This window comes from Symphodus melops (assembly GCF_947650265.1).
Source record: "Symphodus melops genome assembly, chromosome: 11".
Classification (NCBI taxonomy): Eukaryota; Metazoa; Chordata; class Actinopteri; order Labriformes; family Labridae; genus Symphodus; species Symphodus melops.
This window is the reverse complement of record NC_136701.1, coordinates 4851529-4879235: the sequence shown is the minus strand read 5'-3', so window position 1 is coordinate 4879235 and position 27707 is coordinate 4851529. Positions and strand designations below refer to the sequence as shown.

At 40.7% G+C, this 27707-nt stretch overlaps 1 protein-coding gene across 1 annotated transcript; it reads left to right on the top strand.

Annotated features, from left to right (window-relative positions):
* Positions 1-541: 541 nt before the first annotated feature.
* robo4 (roundabout, axon guidance receptor, homolog 4) lies at positions 542-21883 on the top strand. The gene is made up of 19 exons (XM_079356477.1): positions 542-847; positions 2869-3195; positions 5058-5215; positions 5863-5983; positions 6139-6277; positions 6606-6733; positions 8304-8419; positions 8512-8743; positions 8845-8966; positions 9054-9225; positions 11347-11538; positions 11704-11746; positions 11901-12013; positions 12224-12550; positions 13808-13912; positions 14049-14196; positions 15278-15499; positions 15971-16320; positions 19702-21883. Exons 1-19 carry the CDS (start codon positions 781-783, stop codon positions 19881-19883), a joined length of 3264 nt encoding a protein of 1087 aa, XP_079212603.1. The 5' UTR covers positions 542-780; the 3' UTR covers positions 19884-21883.
* The last annotated feature ends 5824 nt before the right edge of the window (positions 21884-27707 follow it).

Genomic DNA, 27707 nt, shown 5'->3' with positions numbered 1-27707 from the left:
GATCCAAACTGTTCCACAAATACACCGCAGAGATTGTTTTACACTGACTTGTCAATAATCTGCAAGCAGTGTTTTTTCCAAGGTTAAGGTGTCTACCATATAGCTGCTGTTTTGTTGGGTGGCTGTGGTCAGTTGTCTTTCATCCTGAAAGTTGGGGGTTTGATTCCCAGCTCGTCTTAAAGTTCTTAATATAGTTCAGGCAACTGGCTTCTCTTCATATATTTTCTTTATAACTGTCAAAAACGTTGACTCTGTTCTTGTTTAACTGCGACTTAATTTTTTTTGTCAAAATGTTTCACTTTTTCTAAGTAATACTGCAGTCAAAAAAGATTTAATGCCCAAATAATTATAACAAGCGCTTCTGTCAAGTCTGATAATCAAAACGAGATTGACACTGGATATTTACAAACTACTTTTCAAATTAAAATTAACATCTTTTTTGTTGTTAGTATTTGCAATGTAAGGCTGCCAGGGTTAGTTTTATTTTGAAAAGCTATACCAACATGAAGCGTGATGTCATTACGTTACCTTTACGCTGATGTAGTTACTTGGTTACAGAGTAGAGAGGCAGATGAAGAGCGGATGAAGTTTGAGTTGACAGTAGTTAACAATGTTTGTAAACTAACTAAAAATCTAAATATTGTAGGCTTCCTGCTACTTTAGCAGAAACTTGTTGGAGTTAGACATTTATTTAGGATATGGACTTAACATTAAGGTAGTTTAAGTTTAATTAGGCTAATTTGTTCGGACACTAACGTTGGACTGTAAACTCTGCTGTTCATGATGACCGGGAGGTTGTTCATCAGCATGATAACCATGATAACCATATCTGCACTTCTTCTGTCAGGTGAGGAGGATACGTCGTAGATTTGTAGTCATTCATTTGTCGACTCAAACATTGCTTTCATTAATATCGCAAGCAAACTGTGTTAAATAGTCCTACAGATGACATGTCACTGGCCAATCAAAACGATGCTACGTTTGCATAACCTAACCTACGGTAGCTTAATTTACTTGAATAGACCTAAATTAAACATTAAACTTTATTTACTGTTAAAGTGTGACACTTGGTAAAAGTTGGATTTTCGAAGTTTTATTACCCTGTAAGATTCAACATAAAAAAATCCGACAATAGATCACAATGTTTTTTAAAAATGTCACACCAAAACAATAGATTAGATATCCAGTTTGAATTTTATTTCATTGAACTTTATTGGTTAAAATCATTTTCTCCCACAAGGGCTGAAAGGACAGAGAACCACATAACATTTTATTTTTGAATTAGGCCCATTTGAATGAATCTGGGTAAACCTGTATTCTTTGTTTATTTTTTATGGTGTATAAATTATAGGATAACGTGGAAGATGTCACTTACATTTCACATAATACAGCAAAGTTATTTTTTTAAACCTCAGACAAGTCACACTTCACTTCATCCACTAATGGATGAACTTCCTCACACTTCAACCCAACACAGCTCAGCATGTCTAACTCGCACAGGTGGAGTGTACCATGTGGGTCAGGGGGTTGGAGCCTGCTTTTGCTTTTTTTTTTTTGGGGGGGGGGGGGGGGTCATTGCAGGATCCTGCATGGAAGCGTCTCAATCACAACCTTATTCCTTAATATTTGCATTTACTCTCTGCCCTACAAAGGTTTTGACCCTGACATGCTCTTGTTTTGGTTGCTTCCTCTTTCTCATTTGTTTCAGTGACAGTGAGGCTATTGTGGGCTGAGGCATTTCCGGCTATAGTGATCAAATACACAGCTGGAGAAGTTGTTCTTGATTTTCCTGATCATTTCAAGGGGTTAATGTTTCAAAGTATTGGGATCCTGTTTGATACAACATTAAGAGGATGATTATCATCTTCGGGAGTCTGCTGTGTCTGCTTCTGGATTACACCGTCACACATACAACTTGTTTCAGTATTTCTTTATGCATGTCGGAAGCAAAATAAGTGACGGGTCAAATACTGAGGAATCACCTCTGCAGAGTTGTGATTAGAACTTTGTTTTAAGAAATCCCTCGTCATTGCAAACCAATCTCACATAAAAAATAACACCCTGATGTCTTTTGTTGTCCTGCGGATGTGCCGTTGATGAGGGGGGGAGCCCGCCTTTGTTCGAGCTGATGTTCCTGAGACCCTCAAACTTCCTCTGCTGTCAGGAAGCTCGGTCCTCCCGTTTCCTTCAGTGTGGTCATCCAACTTCACGGGAAGTTTGAACAATGGCATTCCTCTGCTGCTGGATGCAAACAGACGGTGTTTGTCGGCTGTTTGCAGTGGGTGTTGTGTTGCCGATGAAATGAGCTCAAACGTGAGGAGGCGTACTGCGAGGGGTTCATGTGTGGAGCTCTTCTATTGAGAAAAGGCTCAAACATATTTCAGACTCTTATCCATGGAACAGTGTGCAAACAGTCACTTAACAATTTTACTAAACAGTATTTTTCTCAGCTTGATATTTGCACAGATTGTGTGAGATACATCATATTGCTAAATACTAATAATAATAATCAAAGTTCACATATTCTGCAAATCTCGTATCGAAATAACTTATTTTGAGCAATTCAGACTGCTCTGTCTCTTTCACGTGCTGCAGCCTTGAGTTGAAAATATGACTGAATATCGGTCATTTAGTTAAAGTCTTTGTACGTTTCAATACTATTTATAATTTAGATTAAATAGAGTGTATCATTTTAAAGCCTGTGGTACTGAAAAGTATCCAAGTATTGAACGCCATCACCATATCATCACCATAATCCCATCCAAGCTGTTCTGTGACTTTTCTTTGTCACATCCACTTTTGCAGAACTACAACTTGCCACACACACTTTGTCTTTACAGTCTCCACATGTCTCTGTCTCCTCCTCAGGTTCCAGAGTTTGTGCAGAGGACACGGCACCCCGCATCATCCACCACCCCTCCGACGTGGTGGTGAAAGTGGGGAATCCGGCGAGGCTGTCGTGCCTGGCGGAGGGCGGCCCATCGACGACCATCCAGTGGCTGAGAAACGGACAGCCCGTAGAGACGATCAAGGGCGACAAACGTCTGCTGCCCATCGTTCTCCCGGAGGGGAGCCTTTTCTTTTTGAGCGTGGAAAAAGGAAGGCGGGATCAGTCGCAGGAAGGCGTCTACACCTGCGTGGCCACTAACAGCGCAGGCTCGACCCTCAGCCGTAACGCATCACTTTATATCGCCTGTAAGTGTGTTTTACCGTTGAAAACCTGCACATAAGCTGCTTAACCATCAGGTGACATTAAGTCTGACAGGTCTCATTCAGGTACAGTTTATATTTGATTGTTATGAATATTGTGTTCAGAAACAGTTCAGCTGTAATAATGAGCTGCAGTAAGTTATCCTCATCAGTGCTAAACCACAACAACACACAGTTATAAATGAAGATTGAATAAAGAGAATGGAGTTTAAAGTCTTGTCCATTTAAAAAGAACAGGAACGTTTTACTTAAAGTAAACGTCATTTAAGGCTAATTCCAGGCTTTTCAAAGACCTCACCTTGCTCCTGTAGTTTCACCATCGCTCTCCTCACTCATTAATCACTCACTCATGAAAAAAAAGGTGATTTTTTTTCCTCGCAGCATGTAAGTTATTGTGTTTGTGTTTGAGGAGAAACCGTCATGTTCAAAAGTGAACAGGTGCTCAATGTCGATATTTTATTGTATGAAACATTTGTATTTATTTATTGCTTTTTAACAGGAGAGGGATTGAGAGTTGAAACATCACACACACACACACACACACACACACATACAGAGAGCTGATAAAGACGGTGGTGGTAGCAGACGGCGCGGGGGGTGGGGTGCGGCTCCGAGGTCCATTGTCAATGTTTGCTGGAGAGAGGGGAGAGGTCAAACGGTGGTGCTAATTAACCCCAGACCCTCACTGTTTACTTATCAGAGCGTCGATAAGGCAGCGACACGCAGCAGCTGCCGTCTCCAGTGAAGCTGAAAGCTGGACGGTGTTTGAAAGTCCTGTCCAATCACACATGACTTACAGCTCCGCTCTCTGATAGACAAAAAAGAAAACAGAAGGGAAAAAGTCTTCTCTTGAAGTGGATGTTCAGAAATGTGCAAAATCAGCACAAGAGGGTCTTTTAAAAGAGTCTTTAAGGGCTTTTTTTGCCTTTATTGTAGAGATAGGACAGTGGATGAAATCAGCAATGAAGGAAATAGAGAGTGGGGAATGAAATGTGGGAAAGGAGCCACAGTTTGAATTTGAACCCGGGCCTCTGTACGTAATGAGTGGGCGCACACAAAGATGGTTCTTTTTAAATCAACTAGTAATAAAAACTATCAATTAATATTACTTAGACTAGAAACTGGGGTACCTATAGACCCCAGAAGTTTACTTCATCTATTGTTCAAATCTGTTCATGACTTTACTTCAAAGAAGTCCAGGATGACTTCACATCATCGTTTTCTCTTTTTGTTTGAATATGTTTCAAATCTCAGCGTATTAGGGTCGTTGGGAAACACAAGTCTGTCTGATAAAGTTAGTTATACATGAACTATGAATTGAGACTATGTTTGAGTCTTGCACAGTAAGTACTGCAGAGTATCTGTGCACTTTAAAGCAGACAGACAGAGAAGTGACAAACTAAATGAATGTAACGCTGTAAAGTGAAACTTCTTATTTCGGGGTCCTAAAGTAAGGTCTCAAAAATCCTAAAAAAAGAATCAGAATTTTAACAAGCCCTTTTATTTTGTGAATTAATGCACAAATTCAAGACAGCAGACACTTATTCATAGCCTGTATTTGATTCTGTTCATCTAATGACATGTAATATTGAAATGTGAAATGCAGCTGTAAATTAGCCTCATGCTAACTCTGGTGCAATGCGTCAAATGGTTACATTTATGTTTTTATTGCACACTGTCCCTCACAAATAAATACGCATGTTTAATTGCTCAGAGTTAACCTGACACTTCGGACTCTATGATTGGCTGTTGATTGGTCAGAACCCTCTGATTCTTGTACAGTGTTCATCCTACATATGAAGATAACGTGGATTAACTGAGTCTCGCCTGGACTCTTGTTGATGCAGCGTTGCAGGAGGAGTTCACAGTGCAGCCCAGAGATGTGGAGGTGGCAGAGGGGGAGGTGGCTGTCTTAATGTGCGGCCCTCCATTGGGACGCCCTGAACCGAATATCATCTGGAAGATGGATGGTTATCCCATCCGCAGCATGGATCAACATTACACTGTAAGCCCTCTGCCTCATCATGTGAATGAAGCTGCTTTTTAAATAGACGCCAATCTTACTGGTCTGAGCTAGTCACCTTTCCTACGGTGCAAATCTCAACTTTTCATTTTAGCATTTTTGTTAAAGCAGGAGGAGGAACAGAAAATGCACTGAAGTGTTCAGTTGTTAAAAAACATAACTCTCATAATAGATGGAAAAAGGAGACAAAATACAAGAAAAAACTTGGCAACCCTGGTAATGAACCTTTGTCCTCTTTCTGTTCAGTGTTTATGGAACAGAAACTTCTTTCTGATCGGTAAACAAACATCTCTTTAGAAGGGAGAAGAAGTCTAACATCGTACATATTCCATGTCAGAAAGAAACTATTGAAATATCTCAAATAGGAATTTTGCTGTAGCAAAACCTAAACCTAGATAATAGATAGATATAGATAGCATAGATAAGGCATCCACCATGTCATTGTTGTTTTACTCTTCTGTAGGTTTCAATACCATTTCTACATATTTCACTATGAATAGATGGATAAACTAAATAAAAGCTTTATTCCACGTACTATGTTGCGAATCTGGAAAATTTTAATGACGTTAAAAATCAGTTTTTTAATATGTACTGAACTGTGTACATGTGTGTGTCTGATTGTGCTGCAGATGCTGAGTGGGAAGCTCATCATTGCTCCTGCACAGAAGTATGACTCCGGTGTTTATGTGTGTGTGGCGAGCAACATCGCAGGCGTGAGAGAGAGCAGGGCGGCTCGGCTCAGTGTACTGGGTGAGTTAGCCCTCCTCTGATTTCACTTATTACTGCTTTAACAATACACGTATTATGTTGTCTCTATGTTGACAAGAAAACAAGTCCCTCCTACAAACAGACTTACATCCTGAAGCCTTATACAGTACATAAGGTTTATTCTTCTCCTGCTGCAGCCAAGCCCGGGTTGGTGCTGAAGCCAGAAAATGTGTCTGTGAAGACGGGAGAGTCTGCCCAGTTCTATTGCCAAGCTAAAGCTGACCCCCCACCTGCAGTGGTGTGGAGCAGAGAGCAGGGGCCTCTGCCTAATGGAAGGTACTTTATTCTTCCATGTACTGAAACAGAGTCCATGCACAGCGTAAACTCAGTGTGTGATCAGTTACTGCTGGATGCTTGCAGTCAGATAAATGTAACATGAGGAAGTATATACTTCTGTGCTGTGCTGGCCCTGTATGTCTGCAATACATCAAAATACTTTAAGAAACAGCATTGAAGATGAAGATGCATTTTTGGGTTTAGGCCTTTAACATGGATGGGAAACATGGGGGGAGAGAGAGGGGGGTGACATGCACCTCTGTACACTTGGCCTCTGCTTTACCAACCCAGCTAAAGCAGCATAGCTAAATGCTGTGTATGTCTCCAGGTATCTTGTAAACCTTGACCAGACTCTGCAGATCCATTACGTTACCTCTCAGGATGCGGGGAAGTACACCTGCACTGCTGCCAATGATGTAGGGGTGGCCACTGCCAGTGCATATCTGATAGTTGAAGGTAAGAAGACTGGGTAACACTTTACTTTACAGGTCTGCAAATTTTGTCGTAATTAGGTGATAAGTAGACAATTAAACAAACTTCATTTTTTAGTTCTTCGAAATTACCCCCAAATTTTATGACAATAGCACGTACCTTATTTGAAATAATGCCTGGATTTAATTGTATGCAATAATGATTACAGCTTATGGTAATCAATGACTGAGAGCAGCATTGTATGATTAACAAAAGAAGGTTAAGACTGGAACTCCTAAAAAAAGAAATGAGCGCTTTCATTCTAACTCAGACATGTATCAATCCTTCTGTAATCACATCAGCTGCTGTTCACAAAGTCACACTGAAGATATTCCACCATCTTCTTCATGAAATGAAACGTATTTCTTATTTCTTCACTCTACAGCAACTTGAATTTTAATGTACAAGCCCTGTAACACATTTTCTTCTTTAGTTTAGTGAGCATAACTTTCATGTCAGCGGGTTGTTTTTAGGTCCCTTTCACTCACAGGGTGAGGGTTATCAGACAAACAGTAAGGTCCTTTACCTGCTTTTGTAAAGTGTCTCGAGATAACGCCTGTTATGAATTGACGCTATATAAATAAAGATTGATTGATTGATTATCACAGGGAGCTTTGAGGTGCTGCTCTCACACATTACTGTACATTGTCACATTTGTCACAGCGGTGTCCTCAGTTTATTTTTTGATATACTTTCTCTGCACTTGGCACTGCTCTGCTCCAGCCTGCGTCATAGCAGTGCAGCGATCATGTTTGCTTACTTGCTTACAATTAAATTCAGGCAATATTCCAAAGAAGTTAGGTGCTAATTTGAAATTCTGGGGTAGTTTTAAAGAAATAATAAAAACGTTTGTCTAATTATCATCTAACCTTTTATGATGAAATTTGCGGACCTGTAAATTAAAGCATTACTGAAGACTGCAGGTATCCCAGAAATGTCACGTATCAGAAACAGACTTTCTTTCTTGACTTTTTGATTGCAATAGTCCCACATAAGCACGATTAGCAAATCAAAATCACAGCAGGCCAGGGTATCAACTTCAACTGTAAATCTAGTTTCTATAGATTCCAAACCTTAACCCTTTAAAGGGCAAGTGAATATTTTTGGTAATTTGCACAAACATTACATATGGCCACCCTTCTGCACCTCAGTACGGTCGAGAAGCATGTGATCCTCACTCAGCCAATCAGAAGAGATCACCCTACGTCACTGAACCTGCTATTGTGGTATTTGAACCAAATATGGTAACTTTGTCGATGTTTATTACACTTACAATTTTTGAAAAATGTTAAAACACAAATAAAGTTCTGTTATGTCCCTGAATAACACTCTGAGGTTGAATTTTTGAAATTCAAAGTATTTCAATGAGTGCCCTGTATAGGATTAAGGCCCCTCTACACACACACAGTTTTCATATGCAACCATTTTGTCAGTTAATAAATCAGTAACTCATGTACACTATAGGTAGATGAAACCCCTTTAGTTCTGTCAAGCTTTGTCCTGAGTGTTTCTCCTTTAAAGTGCATTTAATGAATAAATACAGTTGTGTTTCCAGAGCCGGCGAGTACTGTACAGAAAGACCTCCACAAAGAGCTGTCTGCCCTGAGAGTTGCTCTGGAAAACGTCACCATCATGACCCCTGGCTCTAATGTTTCCCAAGTGCAATGGAAGGTATGAGAAAAGAAAAGTGAAACATTGAAGAGAACGTAGATATATTGCATATTTCAGATGTGTGACCTGTGTGCTGTTTTTACTCCGTCCAGCTGCAGTCCCTTCCAGCCCAAATTCATTACCTCGATGGATTCGAGGTTCTGTATCGCTCCCTGCTGCCCGCCAGCTCAGACTGGGCAGCAAAGAAAGTGACGGTGCCCTGCTCCCAGACTCAGGTGGGCCCCTTAAAGAGAGGCTTCAAATACGAGTTTAAAGTTCGTCCTTATGGCGGGAACCTGTACGGTAGAGAGAGCAACACTCGGCACTTCAGAGTACCTGAAACAGGTACGCGTAAAGATCCTTTCTTTTTAAATACATACATGTGTTGTTTTTCTTCTGAACTTGAATATTAGGACAGAACAGTAACGTTGACCCTCTTTATTTAGTGCCCAGCGCCTCTCCACTGGCCGTGTCCATCACAGTGAGCCATGATCAGAATAACACCATCCACCTGAGCTGGGAGCCTCCTCCTCATGAAACACACAACGGTATCATACAGGGATACCAGGTACGCACCAAGGAGCACTTCCTCACATATGTTTACTTACTCACATGTTTTTCACTCTAATACTCAAATCTTTTTCTCTCTCTCCAGGTGTGGTGTGTGGAGTCTGACGAGCAGGTGTACCAGAACTGGACTGTGAACAGCGGCCAACACACCCTGGAAATCTCCACCCTGACGCCAGGAAAACGATACTGGATCACCCTCGCAGCTGTTAATGGAGCAGGAGTCGGAGCTCTGAGTGACCCGCATGGATTTGTCATCAGTGAGTTGAATGATTCTGTGTCAGGAAAGTGCAAGAAACAAATCAAGAAGATTTATTTGGACTCAATATCTGATCTTTTTTCTAGTTTTTTTTTTTTTTTTAATACTTTATTTTTCTTTCCATTGACAACATGCGCATCCCAAATCGTCCACAAGAAGTAACACATTTATCACATTTAATCAGCACCTAAAACTAACATGCACAGCCTTACTGTCACCCTTTTCACTTGCAGAAATCTCCTGACAAACTATTTCCCCAAGTAGCTGTATATGTCAAAGCCAAAGCCTGTTTGGTTAGGACAGTATATTCTCCAGATAATTCAGCTCAAACTCAATAGGAGGGGGAGTGACATTTCTTTACTGTTACTGCTGCACGGTGCATAGAGTGGCTGCACGCGACTGACCACTACGATCTGAGTGGACGTATTTAAACTTCTGCATTTAGTTTTCAGTTAGCCAGAATGTTCTCTGCACTTCTGTGGATGTTGTCATTCCACTGACTCCACACAGCATTGACATAAAGACAAATATTGTCATTATAGCGTTGTGTCGCGGACTCTGTTGCCTCGTCTGCGCCCCCTCCCGTCTGATAGGCTCCAGCTGTGAGGACCATACTGTATGTGAACAGCCAGGTTGGAGAATCTCTGGAGCAGTCCTCCCGAAATGATCTGCATATTATCAGGAGTAGATGCGTGAAAATTATTATTTGTTATACTAGTGCAGTAGCTGTGCAGAATGAGCTTGTTGGTAATGTGTTTGGTCAGAATGTGGCCGGTCAGGGAGGGTTAGATGCAATGTGTAGTGTTACAAAAAAAGTTACACGTTTCTGTTTAAAAGAGAGGACTACCGTAAGGAAAACGTTGAATAACAGCGAATCAAAGGGGAATCACACAACATGCCAAATGGGCCCATAAGTGTGATATAAGCAAACAAAGTTTCACAACATTGGCTGAGTGATTTTCACTTCAGGGCAGCCATAATAACTCTCAAATCTTAAAATGCACTACACCACCGAGATTTATTTCCTGAGATAACTATGTGACACATCATTAGCTTCTCTACCAAAAAAAAAAAACCCTCTGGGAATAAGGAGAGATACACATTTTGTTTATTTATAAAGAAATAAAAAAATAAAAATGACCCACCTCGGGTGCACTCATACGGGGCAATCCATCCCCTGCCCAATCACACTTCACCCCTAAAGTTCAGTTTGTTTGACTCGTGTGAGTGCTCTGATCCATACACACAGAACACAGAACATAGAACACTTCATTAGCCCTGGCACGCTTGGAAGAGGTGTGCTTAGGCCCATTATAGTTTATGCACGAGCACATGCACGCGTCGGGTACACAACGTGGACAGCCTAGTGTTGTGTCTGTATCTGACTAACATGACTTAGGATAAAACAGGTCAGTGAAGTAGCTCTCTTGTTCCCCATAAACAAAGCACACTTCCTGATAAGTTAAGCCATGCATGTGTTGTTTTACGATGGCATGTAAAGGCGGTAACCATGCTCAGGTGTGTGTGAACGCAGGCCAGCGGGGGAGTGGGGAGGGGCACAAACTCAGATTTCTTCTAAAGTAGAAAAGCAACAAAAATCTTTCCCAGTCACAACTCAACCAGAAAAAATCACTCTGCTTTATGTGACTTTATCCCGAGTACTTGGAATTTACTCCAGAAAAAATGTAGCTGCCCACATCAGACAATCCCCACAACTCATAACTCATAACTTGTCTGATGTTATTTATTTTTATTCTTGTTTTGAAAAGGTTTCAAATGTTCTAATCTAGTCTTTAGTGATTGATTCATAAATGTTACTGTTAATTATGTACCTTTAATCTCTTGATTTTATCATTTTGCACTTTCTGTGATTTTACTTTTAGCCTTCTCTGAGCTTTTTATGTTTCTGCTCTTTTCTTGTCTGTAATTCTTGATTTCAAAATATTTAAATGAATCTAAATCTGTCACAGCTCTAAGTCTTCTGTTTCTCTGCATATCAGATCAACCAGATAGTCCATTATATACTATCTCGATCTTCTTCGACTGGTGTATTTTGTTCTCTTTTTCATCCATCTCCTCACTTACTCATATCTAATCTTTTTTTTTATTTTTTGCTTCCCAGACCCACAAACAAGCAGCTCCCCTGACTCAGACAATAAAAGTCTGGCTCTGTACCGGGCCCTGCTTCAGGACCCCGTGTTCATTGGCAGCATTGGCGCCCTCTTGTGTTGTGGTTTGACGGTTGCAGCGGTCTGCCTGTGCAGGCGCCACAGCAGGACGGGCCGCCTGATACCAGGACATCACAGGTCTAAAGGTGAGTACACAGACAGCCACAGTGTTCACCCTAATTAAAGGGGCTTATGTAGTGAAGGGTCAGTTACAACCTGTAGGACGTCAGATTTATGAATATATCATGGAAAAAAAACTAAAGAATTTCGACATACATGTGTTGATACATTTTTTGACTTTTTCTACTTAGGTTTGCAGAGACTTGCCAGTGAAGATCTCATCATAAAACACAGGTAACATGGAGAGGATGGCTGTGTCATGTAATGCCACACAAGCTGTGTCATCCCATTTGACACTTTGAGTTTTTTGTAATGAGGAGTCCACACATGACATGGCTTCTTCCTACTAATACTATTTGTTCAAGAGATTTGTGCTGCCCCTCTGCAGGATGGCAGCTCCAGACTCCCCCTGGATCTCTGGAGGATGGAGACCTGCGTTCAACCAGAAGTATCAGGACCTGTGGGCCCAGGGTCAGAAACATCCAGGCCTCAGGAGTACCAGTGAGTGCTGGTCGCATATTAGCACAGAGAAGAAGTGTAAAAAATGACTGATTTCTCAATTTGATGTAGTTAAATACTCGTCCAGGCAGTCTAGGAGAAAATGCAGAACTTCTTTATAGAGTTAAAAGATGTAGAACTTTAATCGCAACAAACCTTATAACCATTAATATTCCTTTGTGTCTGTATGCTTCTGCCTCTGTGCTTCATTAGGCCTGCCAGTCTCATCCAAGAAGGACCCCAGCTGCCTGGACTCAGCTGTTCCCATTGTGACGGACAGTTGCGGGGTCTACGGCACTTTTTACGTAGACCTGATGGGAAACGGCCTGAAGACCTTCAGCAGTCCAAAGCGCTGCCCGAAAATGCCTCACGGTCTGCTCCATCAGCAAGGAACTGAGACCATCCAGATATTCTCTCAGCCTGTTGCAAAGAGCTCTTCCCTCGGTAGTCAAGAGGCGTTACCATGGAAACAGGCCATACGCCCCCAGCCCAAGATGGGTGTGCTGAGGGAGTCATGGGAGAAACACCACACTAAGCAAGGTGAGTGATGGAGGATGTGAGGTTATAACCTCTACTGCTGTTTATTCTTTTTCTATGCATTCAGCCTTTCTTTGTTCGTACCTCTGGATCAGGTCACGTCTGTAAAAATGAAAACTGATTGACAATAACACCTATGAAAGTCTGAGCATTCATAAAAGGCTTTGTGTCTGTCTCTTTAGCCATTGTTATGTTGAATATATAGTACGTGTCTTTGGTTAATAAGCTAACTGCGATTTTTAAAGATTTTGTGATATGCTGAAAATTGTGACACATGATATGATTATTCCACAAGGTTAAACTAAATCAAGAACTGTTTGTCAAATAAGAAAACATTACCAGCCTGTTCATCTCGCTTCAGTCTTTTGATTTCTACACCAGGGGAGTCGAGCCCACAGACGGACCTTCACTGTGATAAAATTCAAACCCTGTTAAAAGGCTGCATGCACCTCACGATCTGAACTGTTCAAATAAATTGTGCGAGCCCTTCAGCAAGTAAAAATGAGAAAAGCGTATTTGCTAAATAAAAATACAAGTAATATAATTGCATGACAAACATATGGATACTTAGGGTTTATGAATCGATGTGAAATCACCACTCAAAATATTGTGATACGATGCTGTATCGATTATTCCCCCATCTGCAGTAACAATGTTTATTTTTTATTTTCAATAGATGACCTTTTAGTTAGATGTCACAGGTTTTAAAAATATTAACGCATGTTAAGATAGCTGAAGAAATGAAATCAAGGAAAAACTTATAGCGAATGGTAAATGGACTTGAGCCTGTGTCGTGATTTTCTAAACTTTCCTGACTACTCTTTCACATCTACACGTTCACACTTTGATGGAAGAGGCTGCGATTAAAGTGTCCATCAGAAGTAACTAATCCCGTTACACAGACACATTCATACGCCACAGATGAAGCAGTGGGAGAAACTTGGGGTCAAGTGTATTGCTCAAAGACACATCGTGTATATGGCAGCAAGGGCTGGGGATCAGATCTCTAACGACCATCTCCCCCCAAAATGTAAAAAACCTTCTTTAATGGGCAATAGCAAATCTTGAAAAAATAACCTCTACCTTAAAGCTCAACTTGATCATTGAGTACAGTATTAACCACACTGCAATGCCACCATTTACATTGCAGACTTATTACTAATTACATAATTACATCATGTCGACATTTAACACATCGCGTTTCCGAGAAGATCTGTCTCTGTGTCAACAAAGAACATAGTTTCACTCATCTCCCCGCAGAGCTGCATGCAGTGAACAGCGTCCCCGTTGTGCCAACCAGGAACCAGGCGTGTCCATCGAATGTCTACAAACAGAGACTCAGTCACATACCATCAGGCAGACAAGGTACGACCTGATCTCCACATTGGCATGACTGTCTGTACACCAGCTTCTACATGACTCATGAAGTCATGCTCTATTTGTAACTATGATTCATCGGTAACATGTGAAAGTGAGCATGCATTATGTTATTTTTGTGCAGGTGGACATCCTGAGTGCAGTAAAGTAGCTTGCTGTCCTCGCCTGCTGCATTACTCTGCATCGTTACACCTCGTGGACATGCTGCCTCCACCACCACCTCTCCCCATAGAGGACATCACAGACACACACAGTCTCAGCTCAGATGAAGGGTACCTCTCTCACACACACACACACACACACACACACACACACACACAGCTCCGACTGGTGATGGGAAAGAGCGAACAATCAAACCTTTGAGAGGCACTTGTGATTGTCACTAGCCGGACTAGTTTCATGGTCAAGGTCATGTCAAGGTCAAAGGAAGAAGTTGTCAAAAAGAACTAAGCAGGCATCAGGGTCAATCAAGTTTTCCTGCTGATTAGTCAGATCACTCCTGGAATCAGAAAGCATCTCTGTAAAAGTCTTGAGGGACCTCACCCTTCACAAATGACCATTTATATTTTATTATAAAAAGACTCTCTAGATTAAAACCTGTGATGGAGACTTACAGAAAACTTTCAAATGGATGAGAGACAAAAGGGAAGACTGAATATACGTTTTGATGAGATATAAAAAGTTTTTGATCACGACACATGAAGAGGTTTTTTTTTTACTCTTGATCCCACTTCGACTTCCTGACCCCAGGCTTTCAACACACACGTTGCTTATTGCTTAAATCATTGGGGGGTTTTTTTCGTTTTTTTCTGCTGTGTTACAAGTAAACGTTAATTTCAGACCACATTAAGGCTTCATGTATGTGAAAGTGGACAGTTACAGAAAAGTCAGGATGAAATCTGTGCACAAAGTGAAGATATTATTTTTCTCAGACAGCCAGGTGAGCGTGAATTAACAAGGCTGGAAATTTATGCTAAATGCGTAACGCATGGATAAGAGATGGGCAGAGATACTGCAAGTTTGTTAGTCTTTAAAGTGAATCATGTCTTGAGGAAGAATGCTACTATATATACAGTATATATATATATATATATATATATATATATATATATATATATATAATTTTATTTTTTTACAATAATTAGACACTTCAGAGGACCCCATTTCAATTCCATGCGACCCCGTTTAAGGGTCTCGACCCCAAGGTTGTGAAACCCTGTCATATGTGACTCTACAGATCAGCAGTGTAATATGATACTGTGCAAACAAAGAAATTATTCTTGTCAACTGAAAATACGGGGATACAAGGACAGAGAATAAGTCCAGTACATGTTTCGCCTGCTCTTTCCTCAGTTCCAGTCGCTCTACCAAGCTAACAGTGGACACAGGCTCTCTACAGTCACTGTGCACTGCAGCAGGTCAACATGGGCAACCAGGACACAACCACAACAATAACAACAGCCACCCATCAACTGCATCATACTCCAGGTCAATGGATGACGGACAGGGCGGCACACTGACAGCTGAGGAGGCCTGTCAGTATCTGGAGCTCAGCCCAAAACCTGAGAGATGCAGGTACTGTAAATACAGGTGTAACTACTGACTGACCTAAAAACCATGATCCTACTACCTTCTTATGCTTGTTAGAGGCATTAGATGTACAGTATCTGAGTACAGCAGGTTTAAATGTGCAGCCTCAAAAGAAGCTCAAAGGCTTTTTTGATTATTTGCCACAAAGTTTAAGTTAAGATAACTTTCACTACATCAGCCCCAGTCTCTCCCTTCAGCACACTACTTCCCCTCCTCCCCAAAAATCTCCTGCAGTGTTCAGACCGGGGAAGCAATTTCTACAACTGATCTCCTTTCAGTTACACTTTTTTTTAATGTGTCTATTATATTATATTTTATGGAATTGTTGAGGGGGGACTTTCATTTTGCTTTCTTTAAATAAGAAACATCCATCAAAGGTGAATTCAATGTAATCAGTGGTTCATCCTCCTGTTTGGTGTGTCTCATTCTCATAATGTAGTGTCTCTCTGTCATCAGTATCCTGCCTGATCCTCGTCCCACCCTGTCCCAGCCCTTCTCCTCCACCCTGGGCTTCATCCGCGGGCCGGTCCGCTCCCCTCAGTTGGAGTCTGACCCGGTCATTGACGAACGCGACGCCCCACCGATAGGCCTGCGGCGTGCCCGCCTCCAGAGCTCACCTTCCTCGTGCTACAGTGAGTGGGACAGCTCACTGTGGAACACCTGGAGCTCGGTCATGGATGGAAACATGGCCAGTGCCCGCACCAGCCTCATCAGCTCTGTGGACAGCTGCTACACCAACGACAGCGCTAGCTTTGCCCACCTGCTGGCTGTGGCAGCAGAGACCATGAGTGGAGCCTCTTTGTCAGGTAAACAAGTTCAACGTTCATCAGAAAAACGACATGAATCCACAAATACAGGGATATCTTCATGTGGTTTTGAAGATGGAGGTCGAAACTAGAATTTAAATAGATTAGTTTTAATAATAGAAAATCATCATGATAACTCATCTGAGTCAAAGTACTGAATACATCTACATACTTTAATTACTTCTGTATCATTGTATCACAACTTCACCTTCTCCAGCTTCCAAGTCCTTATCAAACAACCACAGGAGTATCAAACTTTTAAATATTTAAAGCTTAGGGCAGGGCTTCCCAAAGTTTTCAGCTCGTTATCCCCAAAATCCCCCCCCCCCCCCCACACACACACACACACACACACACACACACACTGTCCCTGGAGGTGGAGATGTATAATGTAGCGTTCTGCCAGGCACACAGACGAATAAGCCCTTCCAAACACTGTTAACACGGAAGAGCAACACAAAAAACTACAACAGTACATTTGTAGTAGTTTATTATTAGAAAGGCTAAAAGCAGAAAACATTCAAAACTTCAGATATAGACACACAGGAGTGTTCATCTTTATGTGTAGAAAGAAGCAAACACCTTCATCAATGCCGTCATGAGCAAACTTCCATTTGAGGTATTTTTTTAGTAATAGTTACAATATGCTAATGTAAGTATTTTGAATGATTATTTTTTATGTCATTGTTTCATGGAAGACATCTTTGTGACCCCCACTTTGGGATCTACTGGATTTATTTACTAACGCAGTCTTTGGACTCTCGTTAATTATTATAGTAAAGGCTCTTGTAAAGTCTATAGTAAATGTCTAAAAACTATGTATTGTTCTGATCCAACAGAAACGAGTACAAACAAAACGAACGTTCAAGGCGGCAGTAGAACAGATACTTCTGTGTGCTGTGGGTAGACTTAGTGTGTTTTTTTTTAAACTCAACATATGTGTAACAATAATAAAACACTCTCTGTAGGGATCCTTTCTTTAGAGTGTCTGTGCAGCCATAGCAGCCAGTCTCACAGCTGCTAGCTGAAGCAATCTTAAAAAAAAAGAGTTATTAAATTGTATGTAAAAAGAAAGGGGACAACATAAGGAATCCCATTCACATGAACCAAAACAGTGCTGGTAGTTTCTGGCCACAAAGCCTCTGCATTTGTCCACCAGGTGGAGCCCTCTGTCTAAGTTAGAGCCGCTCTGCTTTCATGTGGCAGATATAACGTCAAACAAATCTATTGCAGACCATGAAATCTGAAGTGCATGTCTTAGTTTACCAATGGCATTGATGTTTGATATGACACATATAATGTTAAAAGAATAAAAAGCTCTCTTTTGGAGTTAGGAGTGCTCAGATAAGACTTTTTGGAAATCCAAGTCTGAAAAGTCTTTCTGTCTGTCTGTTGTTGTTACAGACTGAGACATTAAAGCAAATATCTGAGGTGGCCTCAGGCAATTACTTAAGACCTTTCAGGAGATTGAACGTCTCGATGAGTCATCCTTTCTTCCTGTGTCACCTCATCAGTCACTCTGCTCTCCCTCTGCAGGCAACAATCAGCCTTATTCCATCTGCAGTACGCTCTCTTTGGGCTCTGTTCTGCCTCAGCTCCTCTTCACACAGCTTCGCACTGTGAACTGAAAACCCTTTGTGTTTTCAGCGGGATTTTGCAGACTGACAGTGGCTGATGTTAAAGGTCAATAATGAGTCCAAAGATCACATTAAACTTGTGGCACACTTGCTAATTCAGGGTTGTGCTCATTATTCATCTTTTTATTAACCTCAGCCCTGTTTGATATATTTACATATACTTGACTTAAGAGTGATGACATTAATGAAAGGAATTGTGCCAGATTTGAACATGTGCCTGTTTGGCAAACTAACCTGTGGAGCAGCTGTAGATCAGCAACTCTCACATTCTGTGAGGTCGAATCACTTTTGTTTGTCAGTTGAGAGCAGTAACTTCACACATGTGCAGTGAGCCTTTTTAAAGCCTGAGCTCTCCGCTAATATCACCCAGTAAACCGTCTGATCACATGGTGTCTGATGACTTCTCCGCCATAGAACAGCTTTTGATGGCTTGGTGTGTGATTCATATAACCACATACGAACCAAGTCTGAAACAGAACATCTATCTCACATCCAGTAGAAGTGATGTTCATTGAAGTTGTTGTGATTTGAGGTATTAGCGTTTGGCATGCTGTGATGGAAAGTAGATCCAGCTGGTTTATTTCCTCTAATACGTTAGGTGAGGAAATGACTGAAGTGAAGCAAGTAGCTCTGGTTGGCTCACTGCACACGTGCAGCTCTCCATCGGTTCGAACCTCGTTTAATTTTTTCCAAAAGCATCTCCAGGATGTATCCTAGTTTTAGGGAGTTTAAGTTTCTGCTTGTTGAGCTTATCAGAAAAAACACTGAAGCTTAGCTCAGGTTGAGTTAGTAAAGTTAGAGTCAGTTTTGCACTACTCACCACTACACGATTATCTTATTTAGTCTCGGACATATTCGTCTCTAATTACTTGTTTATATTTAATGTCTACATTTGAGAGTCTAGGCCACCTAATTCCTTATGTATTAAACATACCTGGCCAATAAAGCTGATTCAGATTCTGATTGTGTCTGAACCAGTTCACCTGCCCGCAGACACCGCTCAGGTAGAGGCGTCCAAAATGGCCGCATGAGAGTGCCTTAAAGCCGCCTACCTTCTCTGGTCAAAACAAATACAGACCTGCCTGGATCGGAATCCAAACTTAAAGAGAAGCCAGCATTTCAACACAGCATGTTTCCTTCATGTCTGATCAGAGAGGAAGGTCGTGTTATGATTCAAGATATTTTACATATTGCTCCTTTGCGGGGAGAATTAAATTATCAATTAACTGCCACACAGAGGTCAATTAAAGTGTGCTTAAATTAAGTCCTTGCCTGAAGGATCGTCAGTGAGTCTAATCATTGAAAACGGGAGATCAGCAGGAACAGGCTGCGTCGTGGTTACAGACTGAAACTGTGTAATACAAACTGTCACACTCTCACATCCATTTGAAGATTTTCTTTAGCTTGCACCCTTCATCTTAAAAAAAAGCTTCTCTTGTGAGGTCTTTGAAATGCACCAGCATGCTAAGAGAGCAGAATGTGATGATGTGACTCGGCAATGTTTGTGTCTTTGCCTCAAACATATTAAAGAACAACATTTTAGTTTTATTCTCAGTGACAGACAGCCGCTTCAAAGGACTTTTGCTTTTCCCTCCCAGAGATCCAGAGTGGAAGCTTTCACTTCAGAGGTTTACAAATGTTTATTCTTCTCTAAAGGCAAAAAAAATAATGCTTTCCGTTGTAATTTAATCCCTCCACTTGTTGTGAAATTCATGTCAACATGACGTCCTCTCCTGCGTTGCAGACTTTTCTCCACCGGCCTCCCCGCTCAGCGCCTTGTATCCGTCGTTCAGAGGAGACGGCGACTCGTTCGGGGAGCTGGAGCCAGTTCCTGCCTGGGACTGGAGCATGGCCTGGATGGAGGAGATGGAGGCTCAGTACAGAGCGCACTATCCTGGAAGGAGCGGCAGACCCTTTGACACTTAGAGGCAACGCCAGAAGAGTATAAAAAAATCGAAATAACTGAATCACGCGGACTTCAGAAACATCGCCACGTCAAACTGCAAGAAAAGAAAACTGACTAATTGAATTAGTGGACATGCTGGAAATAGTTTAAGTCTGAATATGAAGGCTTTGACATGCAGCGTTTTCCCATTGACAAATAGATAATTGGAGCCAACTTTTGACTGATGTGTCACCCCTGCATGTCTTTTATTATTTCTGTTAACAGTTTTCCAGTTTACCTCACAGCAGTCCGGCTACTATTTTGCAAATGGCGTCCATCAAAAGTTTTTTCCCCGTCTCTGTATCCTCTCCTCTCATTAGAGAAGAGGATAATGAGATACTTCCCGTGGGATGTTCTCACCCTGCGTGTTTTTGAAAAGGCCAGAAAGACACAAAGACAGGATGCGAGCTGGTGAGAAAGCAGTCATTAGGCAGAAATAAAAACGTGCGGGAGATTTCCTCTCGGCACACTTTAATTTTTTATTATCATAGAGCTTTAGCTGTGATTTTATTATTTTATTGTGGATAAAAAATCTGCAAAACAAGGATTTCTTTTTACAATTTTTAAGTGTATATATCTATTCATCAGATTCAACAAATGTTATTTAAAGAGTTTTAAAAACATTCCAAATGATTTACTGTCATACTTTTTCTTTGGAGATTTATTTTATATTTTAGAATTGTTTTTGTCTTTTATCACCTCATTCACATTTTCTATGTTTCACATGTTTGCATTAGCCGACACACGATGTAGTTCAGAGTAGGGGTTGCTCAACTTCAAAAAAATGTTTTTTGTTTTTTTTAAGTCGATAGTATTGAGATAATGTTTGAGTGATGTCGACTAGTTGCTGATGAAAATATCAATTAAACCACAGGAGAATGAAAGACTGCAACCACAAAAATGTTCATACGAAAACATAATACGGTATGCTGCAAAGTGTGCAACAATAAGTGGTGTGCTACAACTCCTATAAAAGTGAGTGCAAAGAAGGAAAAGACACACTTAGGGAAGAAAATAAACTCAGGTAACTGTATGCTTTCCAGCCTGTCATAAGCCCTGAGTATACTTACTTTTAATTGCTAATGGTTTTGCAGGTCCTTTGAAAATAATGCTAAGCATCCACAGGATGCAATATATCTGTCACCACTAGGAGCAGTGTAGGGTTGTGAGGTAATGGGACTGAATGTGACAACATCAGAGACACCAGAGAGCTGCTACAAGAACGGTGGAAAGTTTAAAAGAAAAGTTGAAAGATCGAGTCTGAAACAATGCAATATATATATATATTTTATATTTTATGTGGTCAGATTTATGTGGTGCTCCTTCTAGAAGAATCCTCTAGCCACAAGCTTCGTCTTAAGTCAAGAATGTGAACGTTCATCATTGTCTAAGCGTGTGTGATTCAAAAGCAAGTAAATCTGTGCCTGTCGCCTTGCTCTGTCACAGTTTTAGATTTTCTTTTCTTCTCTGGTTTGCGTGCAAAAAGACAAGAGCATCTGCGTGAGCTGGATGAAGACTTTCCCACTTAGTTATTAGTGATTAGTTGACATCGGACAGATCGTGCCTTCACACAGCTGCAGATGTGACACAGTTAATAAGTCTTGAAATGTGTGCAACCCCTAGTTCAGAGCAGCAAAATAGAAAAAGATATATTTTAAAATAAAAGTAATTTCGTTCATATTAAATTGGACTGATGAAACTAACTGAACTTGAATTTTAGTGAGCATTCAACGTTAAGTATTGTATAAGTAAATGTGCTGTGTGCATAACTTAGTTTTTGCATGCCTAAATATTTGTTTATATAAATCCACTAATGGTAGAAGTATCAACATTTTGTAAGAATTTCTATTTCTATTTCCTTCACCTTAAAGTATAGGTATGTTTTTTATATTTTGAATAAAACCTTTGTTGGTTTCAAATCAAGTTTTTGGATTCATGATGTGTCCCAGACGAGTTATAGAATAAAGCTCCTGCCATGAAACATTTTGTATGCAAGTTGTTTTGATTTCTGGTGCCCCCCCCCCCCCCCCCCCCCCCCACCGTGATAAAATAGTGCCTTTTTAACACATTGCTGAAGTAACAAATAAGGTAACAAATAATCCCATTTTTTATTTCACAGTCCATTGTATCACACTTCGATTCCTGCCATAGAAATTAAAAATGTTTCAGCAGCATTTAGTTATTCTATGTGTGACACTTACCCCCGGCAGTGGGTTCAGACATTTATAATTATACATATAATATCATAATATTTAGCAAGTGCCAGTCTTTATGCTGGTGGTCTTGTTTGCTTTCAAAAGGTGTAAAAAGGCATCAGTATTCATTTTAGTCAGTTTCATAAACGGTTAAAAAGTCTTTGCAGGAACTTTAAAACACCCTCAAGCTTTAAATGATTCCAGAACACCACAGCCTTTTAAATATCCAACGTGCTGGATGGGTTTGTACCTCTGCTAAATAATTTTGCACTTTTAAACATGAGCTCTTCACTCTTTTCCATGAGAGTCACTGCTGCTGTGGATGAAGTGAAGTTCCTGTAAATAACACTGTGTAACTCTTTGGTTCTGTGGGAAGGAAATCATCGACGCCTGCTGTTCTTAATGGCTCTGTGAAGCAGGAAGGTGATGTTATAGCTGATCTGTTTGCCTTGATTAACCAAGAGTAACATTGCTGCTTTACCTAATAATGGCTTTTAATTACAGACCATTGGAGAGAATAATTAGACCTTAAACTGTGTTTATATACGGTAACAGGGAGGGTGTGAGTTTATAGCACGTGTAAAGACCCAATGATCACAAGTACTGTAGAAGTAGGTAAAATCATTTTAAACTATTCGTAGTTGTATTGATTGTTTTCCCAAGGTATCATTTCATCCTTTTTTTAAATATAGGGTTGAAGGGATAATGAATAAAAAGACTACAAGAGGTCCTAGAAATGGACCTTGGGTTACTCCACATTTAACTGCAGCAGGAGATGAACAGCAGTTTTGTATTCTAACTGAATGTCTTTTTCTCAGGAGGTGAACAATTTTTTCGCCAGTTCCCTGCCAGCTGACCAGACTCTGTGTAAGCAATGTTTCATTTGTCCGGCTGTGATATTGTTTGACTTAAATGTAAAGTATGATCATGTATGAACAATCAGCTTTAAACATGGGAAACATTTGTTATAAGCCTTAAGGAGGAAAAGCTGCTGATATTCTTGGAGATAATCTTATGTGATTTCCCCAACGGCTGTGTTGAGGATGAGTGTTTGTCATGCAGCTGCCCAGCAAATCACACTCTTTCTTTCAAACTAATCCGGGTCCTGTATCAGGGCTTCTTTGCGGTCAAATGAGACTGGGAGAGTGGAGCTAAGAAGTGCTTATCCTGTCTATTTCATTTAAAAGCTACAGGGGAGCAGCCAAGTCACAGACAGGACCCATGTGTGGACGATTTTTAAAGCCAAAACCCTGACATTGTCTTAAATGGAAAAAATACAAAGGAATATAAGGATGAGGGGGACATTTATTTTAAAGAGAAAAGGAAAAATGGGAGTACGCTATGATTTTGTGCCAAAGTTAGAATTAATTTATAGCTTTTTCCTCACTTATTTTGATTAACCAGCTGAATTAATTCACATTTATTGTCAGATAAAGTCAAGCAGACCTGCAATTAGAGACTTCAAACATGAATAATTAAGTCTGAGCAGGCTTTCTAGCTTTAAACTGTGTTAAATGATTGTGTCACAATCTTTATGCAGCACAGCAAGTGTTGGATTATTGGTGTGTGTGCGTGTGTGCGCGTACATGCCTGTTTGTGTGTGAATGTGTGTGTGTGTGTGTGTGTGTGTGTGTGTGTGTGTGTGTGTGTGTGTGTGTGTGTGTGTGTGTGTGTTTACTAGACTGCCAAAGGGATTATCCTTCATCTGTCTCCTTCACTAAAGGCCATATGTTTCTACATGAAGCCCCCAGCTCCTTTGAGCAGCACACACACATAAATACACACAGACCAGGCCACACACTATGAGGCTCACATGGTAATGAATAAACTGTACTACTGTACAGTATGTCTGCTTCGGCTTTTCTTATTAGTTCATATGCACGCACACACGCACACTCAATTACACACATACATAAGTGCACACACACTGCCCTTGGGAAATGTGCATCACAATTTGTTTTTGGTCTATGCCAAAGTACCAGCTTTGCATGGCATGTCAGACCACTGACCCATATTAGACATGGCCTGAAAGCATGCACGCGGACTCACTCATGTAGATTTACTGCCTGTCTGTCCTGTACTCTGTTATTTGACAAAATGGATAATTACCATTCTAAGACCATAAAATACGGTCAGCGCAGTGTGAGTGAGTTCAACTCTATAAAAAATCTCTGAAAACCTAAAGCAAAAGTAGAAAATATGATTTTAAAAAGGGGATACAACTTGAAAACATAGCAGCACCATTTTTTATTTGCCAATGTTTTTTTTTTTTAAACACAGATAATGTCAAAGAAGTCATAAATATCTTAAAACCACTTCAGCCAGACTAAAAAACCACTGATACTGGGAAGACGTCAAAGAATGTAGCATCTATCGATGATGCTATCACATTGGGGGAAAAAAGCTCCAAACCCTGGAGATCTAAAAATAAATCAAATAGAAACCATTTAGAATATTGTGAAATTCTTGAGAATTATTAACAGTTCAAAGACTTATTGGGTCAGGTTGAATATTTTTTATTTTAAAAAAAAAAATGTTTTAGATGGCTTCCTAAGTTAGTGAATTGACCCCTGAATAAGAGTCAGCCATGGTATGAGCAATTCAATTTCCCAATTGATAAGGAAAGGAGCTTCAGTTCAGAGCTTATTTAACCATCTCATTTAGTGTTGGGTACACTGGATATCCCTTTGGAAAGGAGAAAGAAAATATGAACCCAATTTCTTTGCTTCAACTTTATTTAAAGGAACTGACCTCTTGACTGTTCATTAAAACAAGCCATCAACATGAGCATACTATTTCAATGCCAATTGTCAATGAATTAATTATTTTTATCAATCAAATTCAATCAAACTTGTAATTCCTGTGATGCAAGGAGGGAGCAGAAACCTTTTGTAGACATGACAACTTTACAAGCTAATACTAAACCAGAACCAGTTTAGATTATATTAGGCTTATAGTATACACAAGAAATAAGACTTAAGTAATAAGTGCTAGTAATAATGGGTTTATTCATTTTTTTAGCTTTTCCTCTATTGTGGAGACAGGACATTGGATCAAGTCAGATATCTCGTAGAGAGAGTGGGGAATGACTAAGCAACAACCTCTGGTGTTGAAAAATGAAGCCAGTGGGGAAGTGCATAATCCTGCAGTTCGTTGACTGTCTGCTTGAGGCTGGCTCCAGGAACCCCTGAGGTCCACATCACAGCTAAAAAAAGCAGTTTTTTAACAGCATAAATGACCTTTTTTACAACATGCTACAAAAAAGGAAACAGGTCTGAGTAGTTATTGTCCTCATGGACACAAACTGAGACCTTTTGAGCTTGAAAACGAGACTTGTGTATTCCATAGTTAGGTGCGTAGCTGACATGATTTACATGTGGTCTTGATGCACTTTTTTGTCACTAACCAGTAGACCACTGGCGCCCCATAGGACTACATTAAATGAGATAGAATAAAACCATATTACTTTGCTCCATCAGTGTAGTAACATGAGGAATTAAATCACTCCCATTAGCTCCCTAGCACTGGATTTGACATTCTGTGCGACTAAATTAGTCCAAATAGAGCTATGAAACCTCACAGGTGTTTTCAGATCTTCTGACTGTCACTGCGGCTAAATGTTACCTCGTCCTGAGTGGACGTAATGGAAACAGAGACCGTTCCTGTGATGCTGTTAACCAAATATTTAGCTACATATAATAGGATGGATCTGAGGGGCAGAGTGACCGTCTCTGTGGTTAAAACTCATTAATCTGCCTGAGGTGCGTCGCACAACGGCAACACTGTTTGTACTGTCACACGTGGCAGCGGTTCAGGTGGCGGGGAGGCGCTCCCACTGATTGACAGCTGTGGTTAGCCGTGGTGTTGCATGCTAAACTGGTAATCATTCAATTAACTGGAAATCAATGGCACCCATAGCAGTGATCTGTTTCAATAATACCCTGTCAGTCACGCAGGGGCCAGTGCAAGACGGAAACACACACACACACACACACACACACACACACACACACACACAGTATCCTGCATATTTCACATCTAACGAAAGCCGTCTTAAAGCATTTTTAAGCCCGCTGTCACTATCATGTGAAACTATTTATAAAGTGTATTTTGAAGGCTGTTTCTTCTTCTGTCAATCTTGATATATGGTCAATTGTAAGTGGACCTTTCTATTCTTCTGACAGAGCTCTTTATCACGCAGGTCACACTTACACATTCATACATTGATGGCAGAAGCTGCTATGAAAAGTGGCCTACAGTATTAACAAATCCGTGTAGAGACTTTCACTAGCCAATGATGAAGTAGCGGGTTAGCTTACCATATACTATATTTTTGAAGTAACTTTATACGTTGTATTCAACAAATACAACCAGTCAACACTAGTTGACTCTAAGGCAGCTCACACGAGCTCCACATGATGAGTTATGTTCATTAAAAATTGTTCCAAATGTAGGCAGGAATTTCAGCTGAAATATAGCGTCTTGGTTCAGTCGCCATGCTTCAGTATGAGCATGAATTATCTTTGAATTAAACAGGTCCTGTCAGCCAAAGACTACAACTGTCTTTTAACCCTATTCATGTAAAAGATGATTATTACTTCAAACTTAATGGTAACACATAGATGACTTTACAACAGCTTGTAACTGTTGTATGTCTTGTCACCATACAAGCCCCTAAATCTTCCCCCCTCCTCATCTAGTGACCCTGCTGCCCACATAATGGCTTCATCTGAGCTCACGTCTGTATGCATTACATGAGCCAAAAAGTCACTAACATCCATCTTGGCTGTCACAGGGCAAATTAACATGGAAATTGGTGTGTTGCACTTTGGAACGAGAGAACGGGGCTTTAAACGACACCGGCTCCTCCCTTTCATCATTCCCTTTCTGTCTCTGTCTCTTTTTCCTCTCCTCTCAGACCGGCGGCCCTCTTCCTTCAGCCCCGGGTGGGCGTTTGGGCCCTGACACCAGTCTAATGAATGAGGTGGATGATTTATAGGATGGAGAGGCTTGAGGGGAGGTGAGGGGGGCGTAGAAAGGGTAAGGGGTGTCAGGTCACACTGTAGAAGGTCAATAACGTAAATCTTCTCATTGTCTTTCCTGTTGTTTTTTGCTCTTTTCGACAACTTGCTCGCACAACGCATTCTAATCTCTGTCTTTAGGTGCATATAAGGATGGACTTGGTCTTTGCAAAGAGCAGCAAAACCTGAGATGAAAACACTTTGACAGTGTAAGAGTGACATGTCGAGACTGATAAGACCTTAAGTTTAAAAATGAATGAATAATCCTTTCTAGAGTCTGATGAGCTGTGTGTCATCGCCCAGTCATTTCAAAACTATATGGGTTCTATATTTGACCTAATATCAATCAATCTGTTCTGTTCTGAGTTTCCCTTCATGACATCACAAAGGGCAGTAACCCCTCCCCCAGGTGGGTGACACTCCCACAGCGAGGTGTTTGTTCTGCCCTTCTGAGTCTGACTTTCTACTGTAAACAATTAGGCATGGTGCAAGCCATTCAAACCCTTCCAGTGAGGGGCGTGGTCAGACAGCTCATTTACATATTTAAAGTTACAAACGCAGAAACAGCCTGTTCTCAGCAGGGCTGAAA